This window comes from Myxocyprinus asiaticus, chromosome 11, assembly GCF_019703515.2.
Source record: "Myxocyprinus asiaticus isolate MX2 ecotype Aquarium Trade chromosome 11, UBuf_Myxa_2, whole genome shotgun sequence".
NCBI classification, from domain to species: Eukaryota; Metazoa; Chordata; class Actinopteri; order Cypriniformes; family Catostomidae; genus Myxocyprinus; species Myxocyprinus asiaticus.
The window spans coordinates 51553924-51568471 of NC_059354.1; the positions used below are offsets into that span (position 1 = coordinate 51553924).

General features: G+C 39.9%; 1 protein-coding gene across 2 annotated transcripts in view; it reads left to right on the forward strand.

Annotated features, from left to right (window-relative positions):
• Positions 1-13921, forward strand: part of edar (ectodysplasin A receptor) — a 62467-nt gene extending 48546 nt beyond the window's left edge. For both annotated transcript variants that reach the window (XM_051710672.1, XM_051710673.1), the window contains 6 exons: positions 619-744; positions 1175-1249; positions 4473-4545; positions 7781-7961; positions 9397-9457; positions 10707-13921. In XM_051710672.1, the coding sequence (XP_051566632.1) occupies positions 619-744; positions 1175-1249; positions 4473-4545; positions 7781-7961; positions 9397-9457; positions 10707-11050 (860 nt within the window). In that variant the 3' untranslated portion in view covers positions 11051-13921. The remainder of the gene's footprint in view (positions 1-618; positions 745-1174; positions 1250-4472; positions 4546-7780; positions 7962-9396; positions 9458-10706) is intronic.
• Positions 13922-14548: the final 627 nt, after the last annotated feature.

Sequence of the window (14548 nt, forward strand, 5' to 3'; positions counted from 1 at the left end):
AAAATTCTCTCATTTATTCACCCTCATGCCATCCTTGTTCACTATAAATCTCCACTTTCACTTTCACATTGTTCTTTTATTTTTGGCAATTCACATTCTTCATGCTTATCGCCACCTACTGGGCAGGGAGGAGAACTGATTGTAAAAAAGGACTTAAATATTGATCTGTTTCTCACCCACACCTATCATATCACTTCTGAAGACATGGATTAAACCACTGAAGTCTTATGGATTACTTTTATGATGCCTTTATGTGCTTTTTGGAGCTTCAAATTTCTGGTCACCATTCACTTGCATTGTATGGACCTACAGAGCTGAAATATTCTTCTAAAAATCTTCATTTGTGTTCTGCTGAAGAAAGAAAGTCATACACATCTTAGAATTCAAATTTTTGGCGAACTATCCCTTTAAGGGGTGTTCATAAGTTTACAGCTCCTAATCATGGTAAAATCACTAATGCACAGCCTCTTGTGACTTATAGTGTTTTTAATCATACAAAAAAGCATTTGCTGTATATAAAAGAACTGAAAATATTTTTGTTTTATTTCTTTATTTTTATTTTTTATTTAATAACACAATGCTGCAAACATTTTGAAGTGCCATTTCTCTGTGTTCCAGATCCAACAGGACAGGGACACCTAGCAACAGCTCTCATTATCGCCATGTCAACCATCTTCATCATGGCCATCGCTATAGTGATGATCATTATGTTCTACATTCTAAAGACCAAGCCGAGTGGACAAGGTTAGATCATGGCACATAAGAAACCCAGAGCATACACGCAACTAGAGCTTCAAACTGGAATATACAGTTTTTCCAATGTAATGGAATTTAAATTTCGCTTTCAAAACATTGGATTCTCCACAGAGTAGAGATACTATTCATCACTCTTTTTGAATCTAATGGAAAGTTTATGAGATCTGTCGTAAGCTGCAACTTAAGTAAAGCGCAATAAGATGTAAAGCATTTTCAGTTTCTGTATAAGTATAAAGCTGAATGATGTGTGGGTAAATCCACAGGAGACCGCTGACCTCAGTCTGAGCGCTTCTGGACCACATTTACTTACAGATCATTCCCACATTTCAAAATCTTTCTTATTGCTCCAGACATTAAATCAACAACAGTGGGGTTCGTGCATGTACTGTGAGGCTAACAGAGTCTTCTCATTTCCCAGCATGCTGTTCTGGACAGATAATAAAGACTGTTGAAGTCCAAACAAACAAACAGGAGGAGAAGAAAGATGTTCAAGGTGAGTTAAAGCTTTATGTGCAATGCATTCAAAATGCTTAAAGGAATACAAAATTCTGCCCTCATGTGTTCCAAACCCATCTTCCTTCTGTGGAACAACAAACAGAAGTTTGGCAGAATGTTCACACTGCTCTTTTCCATACAGTGACCAGGTGCTCTAAAAAGCTCCAAAATTGACTGAAAAGTAGCATAAAAGTAGTCCATGTCTCATGCATTATATCCCAAGACTTCTGAAGTCTTACGGTAACTTTGTGTAAGAAACAGACTGAAATTTAAGTCATTATTCACTGATAATCTTGTAATAGCGTACAAGTTATATGGCCTATCTTCATGGGACTTTTATGGTGCATTTTCCCTCATTTTAGAGCTTGACAGCCCATGGTCACCATTCACTGTAACTGTATGAAAATAGCAGCATGAACACTCTGCCTAATATTTTCTGTGGTCTACAGAAGAAAGGAAGTCATGCAGGTTTATTAAGACAGAATTGTCATTTTTGGTTGAACTTTTCCTTTATATTATTTGACGCAGTCATGATGGGGTGAACGCTGATCAGAGTGACATATCAGACCTCCATCGCTCATAAAAGAGGGATCTACTATATATGATGTCTGTGATGGTTTCTGACAGTTCTGTGGTCTCATACCTCATGTGTAGTGAGACAGACTCGCTGGAATGCTTCGTTAAAGCCGCAGCGCTCGCTGAAGGCGTTAAATGTTCAGAACTTGTCTATACATAACGATCAGAAAGAGAAATAGCCTCAGAATTGCATTTAGACAGTGACAATTTCACTTGCAGATCACACCTGTCATTTATTCACATGAAGACTGATCTCTTATACAACTCTGATATGAGAATGGATATGAGTTTCTGATCAAGTATAAATTCCACATGTGACCCTATAAAGTGGTTCTGTTAAAAAAACCTGACCTGCAGTGTCTTCTAAGGCAGCATCCTAACAGAAGTAAAATCTCATAAGTGACTGAAACACATTTCCAAAATCTGATTTTAGTCTGATTTCAAACACATATGGTTATGGTTTGGGTGTGGTTTGTAATAATTGGATTTCATGTTTTGTTGCTCATTAAACCGAGTCGGAAAGGCAAAAAAGCCTGATTTTTGCTTCCGGTCAAAGTGAACTGCTTGTGAAAATTACAGCTACAAGCTCACTGAGAGGATGTCTGCATGTGTTCTAGTATTATAAGTGTCTTAGCGTGTAATATATCTAGTGAGAAGGGGGAAAAATGCTTGAGACTTTTCTCATTACAGACTTAGAGCTGTTTCTGTTTTCATTCTCTTTGAATGAAACTAATTTCATCTACTTCCTTTATTCTTTTACATTTCATGTTGTCCTACAAAATGTTACCCTTTAAATTTATTTTTAATCTATACTAGAGCGCAGCAGTCTCCCAGCTAACAAAAAAAGGTCCTCAGAACATCCCCTAAATGGCCTCTACAAACGTCCCACGAACGTCCATGTGTAGGGTCCTCTTGCCGTCCTCCGGACGTTCAAGGGGACATTCACAGGACGTCCATTCTGGACTTTTAGGGGACGTTCACAGAGGCCATTTAGGGGACGTTCTGAGAACGTTCAAAGCGCACGTTACAAAGCGGACCAAATGCGGGCGTCCTCGGAACGTCTGCCAGCGCACGTTACAAAGCGGACCAAATGCGGGCGTCCTCGGAAAGTCTGCCAGCGCACGTTACAAAGCGGACCAAATGCGGGCGTCCTCGGAACGTCTGCCAGCGAACGTTACAAAGCGGACCAAACGCGGGCGTCCTCGGAACGTCTGCCAGCGTGCGTTACAAAGCGGACCAAACGCGGGCGTCCCCGGAACGTCTGCCAGCGCGCGTTACAAAGCGGACCAAACGCGGGCGTCCTCGGAACGTCTGCCAGCGTGCGTTACAAAGCGGACCAAACGCAGGCGTCCTCGGAACGTCTGCCAGCGTGCGTTACAAAGCGGACCAAATGCGGGCGTCCCCGGAACGTCTGCCAGCGCGCGTTACAAAGCGGACCAAATACGGATGTCCTCGGAACGTCTGCCAGCGCACGTTACAAAGAGGACCAAATACTGACGTCCTCGGAACGTCTGCCAGCGAACGTTACAAAGCGGACCAAATGCGGATGTCCTCGGAACGTCTGCCAGCGGACGTTACAAAGCGGACCAAATACGGATGTCCTCGGAACGTCTGCCAGCGCACGTTACAAAGAGGACCAAATACTGACGTCCTCGGAACGTCTGCCAGCGAACGTTACAAAGCGGACCAAATGCGGATGTCCTCGGAACGTCTGCCAGCGAACGTTACAAAGCGGACCAAATGCGGATGTCCTCGGAACGTCTGCCAGCGAACATTACAAAGCGGACCAAATGCGGGCGTCCTCGGAACGTCTGCCAGCGCACGTTACAAAACGGACCAAATACGGATGTCCTCGGAACGTCTGCCAGCGCACGTTACAAAGAGGACCAAATACGGATGTCCTCGGAACGTCTGCCAGCGCACGTTACAAAGAGGACCAAATACTGACGTCCTCGGAACGTCTGCCAGCGAACGTTACAAAGCGGACCAAATGCGGATGTCCTCGGAACGTCTGCCAGCGAACGTTACAAAACGGACCAAATACGGATGTCCTCGGAACGTCTGCCAGCTCACGTTACAAAGAGGACCAAATGCGGACGTCCTCGGAACGTGTATATGAATATTTTGCAATAGAATGTATTGTTTCTATATTTATAATGAACAACTTTAAATCAATAGTTTTCTATTTTCCATCGCTTTTAATTCGATTGCATCATTCAAAATGCATCATGGGATTGTAGTTCATTCCTCATTAAAGACGGTAAGTACTCAGTCTTGTATTTTTGTCTTTTTGTCTGATTTTTTTGCTTTGATTTCTGTCTGTTTTTGCTTGAAAAAGTTTGTGATGTTGTGACTTCACCTCAGAGCTGGTTGATTTGGTTCATGTTGCACAACTCTTTTATGAAGGATTTTAAGAAATCGCTATTGAGAAAATGAATTATAAAAATAGTTCCAGAGTCAAGACGGCTGAAAACGAGGATGGGCACTGTTGCTCTGTTGCACCTTGATATTTCACAGTCACATCATCAATGTTTTTGCAATATAATATTTAATATTTTATCTGCTTATTGAACGTTCCTGATCAGATTCCCTCAACGACTTCACAGAAAAGCACGTCATTAATCTTGAAACATATGTCTTTCCAGAAAACGTCGTCATATTTGCAGAGAAGGATGAATTTGACAAGCTCAAACCCTCACCTCCAAAAACAACAAAAAGGTGAGTCTTCATACAAAACGCAAACCAATGGATAACCTCAGTCAGTTCTGAAGAGCAGCTCACACAGTTTAACTAGTACAGGGAACACATTCTCTCTTTCAGTGCGCTTGAGATTGTGTCAGTGATGAATCCACCGCAGGACGTGTTACAGCCGCTGTTCTATTGGTCCATTGTGAGTGTAAAACAGGGTTGAAGAATCTGCCAACATCATTCAACTCTTTTCATTTCATTTTGTGTCTCACTGAGGGCATGAGGTAGTTCAACATAAATCCACCCTGAAGCAACGTCTTCCACAGGAGATGTTCATTTCATACAAACATAATCAAGCGTGAGATAATTATGCAGAGGCGCAGCCAAAATCGGCAGGTGAAAATAGCTCTGCTTCACAATCAGATGACACTTTTGTGCCTCAAACCATTTCCACATCTAAAGCACACCAGTAGCAAGAACTTCTTTTCTCAACCCTTTTAACTACTGAAAGATAACTAGTCAGATTCTAACTTTAACTACTCTGATGCTTCTGGTTTACACCTGTTAGTCTCAGTGATGTTGAATGTTTCAAATAACACATGGATTGCATTATCATGGGTTTGATCAAATGTATACCCTGAATCCACTGTAAGTCACTTTGGATAAAAGCATCTGCTAAATGCATAAATGTAGATGTATTGCCACTTATTATAATGGCTCTCTATTCTCTAAAAATGTTTGTATATAATAAAACAAAACTGCATGATTTCACCGCTGCCTGCCAGATTAGCTCAGGTATTGAATGTCTGTAAAACAATGACATTCTGTGAGCATCTCTGAACGCTCTTTGTCAACATACCACATGTTTTGAAGCCTTTTCCTGAGAGCTTTAACTGCAAACTGAAACAACAGGCTAGTCACTGCATGCTACTCATGACTGTAAACCACCAGAGGCTTTAGGCTCTAAGAGGAAAGTTCCTTCAATAACACTAGTTTAAGATTTCCTCTATCTCTTCAGATTCTTAGTATAGGTTGGTGAATTTAATGAAAACATCTCCCAGGGCCTGATCCCAGATAGTACACGTACATCTCCGAGATGTCTGTTTAAGAGGATTTCATCTGGAAAGCATCACATTCTAGTTAACATCTGTTAAACATCTTAAAAAGATCAGATTTACAAACATTCTACATCATAAACATCTCAAAGTCATCTGATGAATGTCTTATTAGCATCAGAAAGGAAACGTCTTATAGATGTATTGCAGATGAGCGTCTTCCAGATGTAAACATGCACATCAAAGAGATGTGATGTGCATACATGTTGCTGTCAGGAATCATTCAACTTTGCGTACGCTCAAAATGAGCACTGAAATGTGCATATGCAATTTAACAAGCACGTATCGTGATTATAAAATAAAACTAGTCATAAATATGTGTGCATCGTCCAAACACCCTTGCACTGCAAAATATAAATAATTTTTGTCTTGTTTTCCAGTAAAAATATCATAATTTACATGAGGAGCAAAATGTCTTGTCAGAGAAATCTAACAATTGCTCATAGCAAGAAAAATTATTTGCCAATGAGGTTAGACCAATAGTTTTTTCTTGTTATTAGCATAAACTCTACCAAATTGTTAGATTTCTCTGAAAACAAGACTTAATATCTTAATAACGATTCTGCTTCTCAAGTCATTTTTTCTTGTTTCAAATTTTTTTGCATGTTGAAATCTTGTGACCGCCCCTTTAACTGTGTGACCGCCCCTTTAACTGTGTGACTGCCTCTTTAACTGTGTGACTGCCTCTGTAACTGTGTGACTGCCTCTTTAACTGTGTGACTGCCTCTTTAACTGTGTGACTGCCTCTTTAACTCTGTGACCGCCTCTTTAACTCTGTGACCGCCCCTTTAACTGTGTGAGTGCCCCTTTAACTCTGTGACTGCCCCTTTAAATCTGTGACCGCCCCTTTAACTCTGTGACCGCCCCTTTAACTGTGTGAGCGCCCCTTTAACTCTGTGACTGCCCCTTTAAATCTGTGACTGCCCCTTTAACTCTGTGACCGCCCCTTTAACTCTGTGACCGCCCCTTTATCTCTGTGACCACCCCTTTAACTGGATTATGCAAACTGGCAATTCCATGTGGACAAGTATTTTACTGAAAAGATTGATTTTACATGTAATACACCACATTTAAAATAATGCATGGAGGTAAGCACTTGAATCAGGAGAAGTCATTATCCAGCAATATATATTATTATACATATTTAATGTAACCAAACGAAAAGGCATTAAAATAGAAGCCTGTATTGGTAATGGATGCGCTGCTTTGGAAGCATTTTCCCATGGCAGTATCTGGAGGGTCCAGAGGGGGCGTGCTTTTAATGACAATGAGGATTTCTTAGCTCATGAGTCGAATAAAAATAAATCTATAATGTGTACTTGACCTGGTTAAACAGACGGTACAGTAACAGACACTGCCGGACACGTTCAGTTGAACAGACAGCATGCAAATAAAATGCGTCGCCTGCCCCATTTACCGGTAATCACGACCCGAATCACAATGATAACCCCGTTCATGGACTTATGTGAAAAATACAATTGCCGTTCAGCAGTGTTTTGGAATAAAAAGTCAAATATAAAACATTTTATGTTTAAAAAGCTCTGATCCAATAATGTCAGATAATTAAAACTTTTTTAAATCAAATTTGTTTTGCTTCCTGTATAAATAACTAACTTTGAAGGATATATAAAACACCCTTAAAACCCTTTAAAAATTATATGAGAAGCAAAATTGCACAAGTTAGTTGTAGGTTTTTCAACAATTAATTTTCGTGTAAGCATGCGCTAAGTCTAGGCGCAAATGGGTTTGGCGAAATCACGCGTGAAACGCGCAAATGGGCTTGATCAAGTGCAATTTAATTCTGGAGGTTCTTCTCCGGTTATTGCAGCATCTGCATCCTATTATATTGTTCATTCCCTGTCAAGCACCAGTGATATAAATAAATACAGCACATTCATCAGAAGTTGGTCGTGTAAATGGACTGTATGCAATGAATCAGAAGAATTAAAAATGACATTCTTTTGTGCATTAATTGCATTGATGACTGTCGGAGTGACGCTCCTTTTACACGCATAGAAAATGTTTTTGTGGTGAAATGAATGGAGTTTTGTGAGATGAACCGATAAATAGAATCAAACTTTGTTACTGTTTTACCTCACGTGCACTGATCCGGCAGCAGCCTGTAAACCTGAAAAGTTCTTTGTTGACAGTGAAAATGACGCATCATCAGAGAACGAGCAGCTGTTGAGTCGCAGTATTGACAGCGATGAAGAAGCCGCTCAAGATAAACAGGGAGCTGCAGATCTCTGTCTGATGTCATTAGTTCATCTGACCCGAGAGAAGACATGCACCAACAACAACAACTGCAGCAACAGCAGCAAAACCACAGGGGTAAAAAAGAACCGTTTATTTCATTTCTACTCTACTGAGTCCACTACAACTCTGTTATCTTAGCCTCATGTCACGAGGAATTAAACAGGGTTATTCCATGTCAAATCAACCAAACTTCTCCAGCTCAAATTTACATTTTGTTTTTTTTACTGGATAAATGATGATGACAACCAAAATATAAAATGTCATGGATCAATATTTACTGAGTAATCCATTATTTTGTAGAGGGGGGTCAAAATGACCATTTCCTCCCATGATTTTGGAGCAAAACAACAAGGCAAAAAAATATTTCATTATTTTATTTTTACACAGAGATAAGTAGGTCTATTATTAAAATCAGCTGACTTCAGCACCTCTTATTGCATAATTATATTCCAACATTTAAAAATGGGAAAATGTATATGAATACTGTAACTTTCAGAACTCATTTATTGAAACTAAGCTGCAAAAATGACTTTATGACATTAGACAGATGAATTCATTTGAACATATTTACATATAACCACCCTAATTTACACATCAATCAAACTGTTTTACTCATTTGACATTTGAGGAGGTCTTGAAGGCAAGACGGTTTGTTCGGTCCATTAAGGCTCAGGTTTTGGTAGCAGACTGCTACAAAGAGTGGAATATTGTCATCAAAAACTAAATTTGAGCGCGTTGGTGTAAATGAAAATTCTCTCATTATTTACTCACACTCATGTCATCCCAGATGTGTTTGACTGACTTTCTTCTGCTGAACACATATGAATATTTTTAGAAGAATATTTCAGCTCTGTAGGTCCATACAATGCAAGTGAATGGTGACCAGAACTTTGAAGCTCCAAAAAGCACATAAAGGCCTCATAAAAGTAATCCATATGACTCCAGTGGTTTAATCCATGTCTTCAGAAGTGATATGTTAGGTGTGGGTGAGAAACAGATCAATATTTATGTCCTTTTTTACTATAAATCTCCACCTTTGACCAGCCCTGACCAGTAGGTGGCTGAATGTGAAAGTGAAAGTGGAGATTTACAGTTAAAAAAGGATTTAAATATTGATCTGTTTCTCACCCACATCTATCACATCACTTCTGAATCATGCATTAAACCACTGGAGTCTTATGGATTACTTTTATGCTGCCTTTATGTGCTTTTTGGAGCTTAAAAGTTCTGGTCACCATTCGCTTGCATTGTATGGACCTACAGAGCTGAAATATTCTTCTAAAAATCTTCATTTGTGTTCTGCAGAAGAAGAAAAGTCAGACACATCTGGGATGGCGTGAGGGTGAGCAAATGATGAGAGAATTTTCATTTTTGGGTGAACTATCCCTTTAAAAACATGTATGAAGTCTCCATCTCTCTGGATGTACGCGCTGCTCATTCGTAATGTGCTGTGTTTGTGAGTTTCTCTCTGTTTGCTCTGTGACTCATCAAGTGTTTCCTGTTTCTGCAGATTCACAGCAGGAGGAGGAAAATCTTGGACTTGTACACAAAGGCGTGCAGTGTTGCAGAGGGTGAGGGCTGTAACTTTAAACACTGTGACATCATAAATGTGTCAAGACTATAAAGTATAGACAAATGATACTTTGTTACAGCCATAATGAGTCTCAGCAGCTACTAATGTGACACGACTGTTTGTCTATTCCACTGTAGTATTTGATAACTGACGTGTCACCCGTGTATCTGGATGTTCACACTGAGAAAATCATATTCTGAACAAGTATCTTTGTCTTGTTTTGCAGTGAAAATGTAATCATCCTTAAAAACAAAATACATTTGCATAAGCTAAATTATAATTGTTCTAAATAAAATGAGGTCAAATTAAATGCATTTAAAGGATATATTCCGGGTTCAACACAAGTTCAGCTCAATCGACAGCATTTGTGTCATAATGTTGATTACCACAAAAATTAATTTCGACTCGTCCCTCCTTTTCTTTAATAAAAGCACAAATGTGTGTTCCAGTGAGACACTTACAATGGAAGTCAATGGGGTCAATCTGTAAACATTAAAATACTCACTGTTTCAAAAGTATAGACACAAGACATAAATAATATGTGTTAACATGATTTTACTGTGATAAAATTACTTATACAACTTCGTTGCCGTGACGACGTAATGCCGTAAACCCTAAAATTACAATTTAAACAACTTTACAGCTCAAATAATACACCAGTTTTAACAGAAGAATTAATGTAAGTGCTTTTATAAAAATTATAAGCTTCACATTTCTGACTTTAAACCCTCCAAAAATTGACCCCATTGACTTCCATTGTAAGTGTCTCACTGGAACACACATTTGTGCTTTATTTAAAGAAAATTAAATCAACATTATGACACAAATGCTGTCGACTGAGCTTCACTTGTATTGAACCCGGAATATTGATTTAATAATTTAACACAGTTACATTAAACTGGTGGTGACCCAAAAATGGGTCGCAATTCTGTTGTTATGCAAAAACAAAACAAATTATAAAATGCAATTAATAATTATCAGTTTCTTTACCTAAGTTTAATCCTTGAACTATTTGAACTATTTCCTTCATTTAGGCCACATCCACACTAATCTGTTTAAGTTTAAAACTCTATATTTTGTTCATCGTTTTCAAGTCTCCATTTGTTGTTGGAGGAAAGGACTGTTCTAGTGAGGATGAGAGGCATAAACATAGCATTTTCAAACAAAAACGCATTAGTGTGTATGTGGCCTTACTGCACTGGTGATGAAGATGATGTTCTAGGTTTGCATGTTCTTCATCGCCACAGGTTTGAGTCCAACAGAACTTCCCTTTGACTGCCTGGAGCGTACCAGTCGGATGCTCAGCGCCACCTACAGCACCGATAAAGCCGTGGTGAAGACGTGGCGACACCTCGCTGAGAGCTTCGGACTCAAGCGTGATGAGATCGGCGGCATGAGCGACGGCATGCAGCTGTTTGATCGAGTCAGTACGGCGGGTTACAGCATCCCAGACCTCCTCACACGTCTGGTCCAGATCGAGAGGTTGGACGCGGTGGAGGCGCTCTGCTTCGATATTTTGGGTGGACCAGAAAACGGAGTACCTCCATCCAGCCATCATCCAACCCTGTCATCCCGCTGCGCGAGTGTCTGAGGTTCAATTGCCATCATAACTCAAATCACATGAAGAAATCTCGCCCTGGACTTTCACAGATGACCATCGATTGAACTTCTAATGGACGTGCTTGTGTTGATTGAATGGAGAACTCAGACAGACAGTGTGTTATTGGTTCAGGATGGGAAACTGCTCTGGACTCATCGGGTTTGATGTACATTTGACTCGGCCATTTGTCTTATTTTGATTCCCATTTTCTTTTTCACGTACATCCACTTCTGCTAATGATCCCAACTAAAGTGGATGAACATCGTTTAATGGGATGCTACTTTCCCATCTGTATGAAAGATCTTCTCATAACAGATTGAGGAAATGTGGCTAATAAAGGGGCGTTCACTCTGAGATCTGCTGCAACAACATGATCTAAAGGCACTGAATTTTTCTGAGAGTTGACCGGATGACTTTGACTGTTACACCCAAAACATACTCTATGCAAGTATGTGATGCTTTTAGCTACACTGACTTGATTTCACAAGCGTTTTGAAATGTGTCGGGGCACAATTTAGAACTCAGCGGAAGTTGCATTCCCAGTGTTGCCCACAAGGTGAAAACGGTCTTCTTCTGCAATCAGACATCTGAAGGAAACTATTGCCCCTTGAGTACGGAAGTTTGTTGCCGCCACAGTAAAGCAAAGAAGCATGTTAATCGGAATTATCCTAGAGGGTTCTGATGTCAGAGAGAATAAAAATCAAGTAGGACGCCAGGTTCATTCCTGCATATTTCTTAGGGAACTCTTATTTTGACACCGTAATACACGCTAGTCAGTGTGCTGACGATAGTGGAATTCTAGTCAAATACATGCAATTTTTTTTCTGTGTAAAAATGTACAATATGCATCAGGCGGTTACTGATGTAACCATCAAGCACAAACAAGGTAGCTGCATTTAGGAAAAAAGGCGGAACCGGCTGAACAGTCAACGTAAAGTTTAATGATATAAAAGAACTTAAAACATGATGAACGAACACACATGGAGTGCGGCCGCGTGTGTCTCACACTGCCCTTTATCTCGCTCTCCCGCTGATCAGCTGATTCAGCGCCGGTCTTGCTCCATCACGGCCCGGCTCCTCGTCACACTCCTCCCTCGCCCGATTCAGGCTGGGGCGCCACCGGTTTGACTAACTCCCCCCCCCATCTCTGGAAGGGAGACGCTGCCCTTCCGGCCGTTCTGTCAGCCAGTGGTCCACCCCACCTCCTGTGAACCTGGGGGAGAGACGAGGGGAGAGAGAGAGAAGAACTTGGTCACCGGCTACCGGACGCGTTGTTGCCCGGTAAATGGAACCTTATTGTTAAGTGTTTGTTTTTTTTACCGTCTCGTATGGTGGTTACACCTTAAAGCCCCAGAAATAAATCAGTCAAAATGACTTTGAAAACTTGTTCATCATAGAAGAGGCGTGTTCATGTAACTATTTTATGTGAATTGCATTTTTAATGTATTTTTGAATAATTGACTAGATCTGTGCAACAACAAAAATAAGCATCATGGATCAAGTGCACTTGATGCTGCGTCTCCTCCCTGATGTTGAAAGTTTACAACTCAGAAACTCAGGGATCAAAATGATCTTTAGTTTCCCAGTCGTGATTATGATTTAACGGGCCGTTCATGTGCAACTTCCAAGTAGGGAACTCTAATTTCCGATAATTCTGATAGCATCTGAAGCAGTGGCGGATTTAGGCATGGGCAACATGGGCAGTGGCGGCATCTTGAAGGGGGGTGGCACGAGGCACCTACACAGACACCCATACACACACCCCCCCCATCAACAACTGTGGGGGCGTGTTGAAGTGGGTTTCGCCCAGGGCGCCATACACTACTGGCCTGAAGGCAGCATGAGTATGTACATTCGCTTCTGCATTTGTGTACCTGCACAGAGTATATTTGTACTCTACAGACATCTGAAGTGCCTGAATAACTCTTTTTATATGAACTGTGTGTTGCATTCAGTTTATGTGCATATCTGACTCTCGCCAGCAGACTCGAATCAGAATATAGATTTTTCTTCACAGGTGCACATGAAATATTTGTCAAGTTGACAGAAACTTAAATCTCTAAGTATGTCAGAATGCCGTGGCTCGTGTGTTTGCGCGTGTAAAGCACACTGTGTCTGTGTCCAGCCACTGGTTCTGGGACTAATTGGCTGGAATTGGTGCTTTACGACTCTTAGTGCCTGTGATTTCCAGCACCTCATTAACTAGTAATCCAAATGGAAAAGCCATAAAGTGGCCGATAGGATGCAGAGCGGCAGCTGTATAAATGTTTAACCGCATGCAAGATGTAGAAATGTAAAAGAAAGATGTGATGCTATGCATGTAGTGACCTGTTGGTGACCCTGATTTTAACAATGTTCCACAGTAACATTTTGAGTTTTTTTAAATACTGTTATAATCTGCATGGTCAATGTGTGCTTTTCAGAGTTACAACACTGATGTTTTTGATTTGATCACTTATAAAGTGTTTGTAAGTTAGTAGAATTACAGTTTAGTGAATTTCAAGTATTGTCAAATACTCATTTGGGGATTTAATGGCCAATAATGAGGAGCAGGTCTCCAGTATTCTGAATCATCAGATCTGCATGTTCAGCTTTTAACTTTACACTACATATTTTTGTCCTTTTTACTGGAATATATTTTACCATTTCCCACAGCAATACATATACAGTGGGATTCAAAGTCTGAGAATGATTTGAGGACGTTCTAAAGAGCATCTTGTGTGCGACCTCATTAACACTTAATGGCAAAGGAATTATAAACGGAACAAAGTCAGTACAACTAGTAAAATAATAGTGTATATATAACTTATTATTGTACATATGCATCATGAATAGAAGTATCAATAAAGAAATAAAAGGAAAAATATAACGTTATAATGTTGTGTCTTGTTATTCTGTGCTGTGTGTCAGATGTAATTAATTGTTTGTTCTTGCACTTAATATATTCAAACTCAAACACAGCAACTGTATATATATTAAAGTGGATTTCAGCTGTAATAAACTGTATGACTATGATGAAAAGCCCATAAAACCGCAAGAATTGAAGCCCATTTTTTTGCGAGAACTGCAAAAAAATAAAAAATGGAAAACTGGGAATTTTAATCGGCGTGCATGAATACTGCAAAAACAGTTTCGAGAAGCTGGATGTAATTAGAGGGGAGAGCAAACAATAGCAACATTACTATTGGGTTATTCCATGTCATAACCAAATTTCAGAAACTTCCCCTTCTGAAATTGTTAATTTTGTTAGAGCTTTGTTTTATTGGACAAGAAAAACTAGCTTCAAACCTTGAGCCACATTTGGTTTTTGAACACTAAAAATTGATACAATTTAACAACTTACGAATGGAGCCACACTGAGAGTCCCATATCTCTGGGATTTAACCATAGTAGGACCTTAAAAATGATGATAAAAAAGGTTTGTTGAGAACAAGAAACTAAAAGGATATTAAGATATCTTCAGTCAAGATAAAACTAGTCATTGATCTG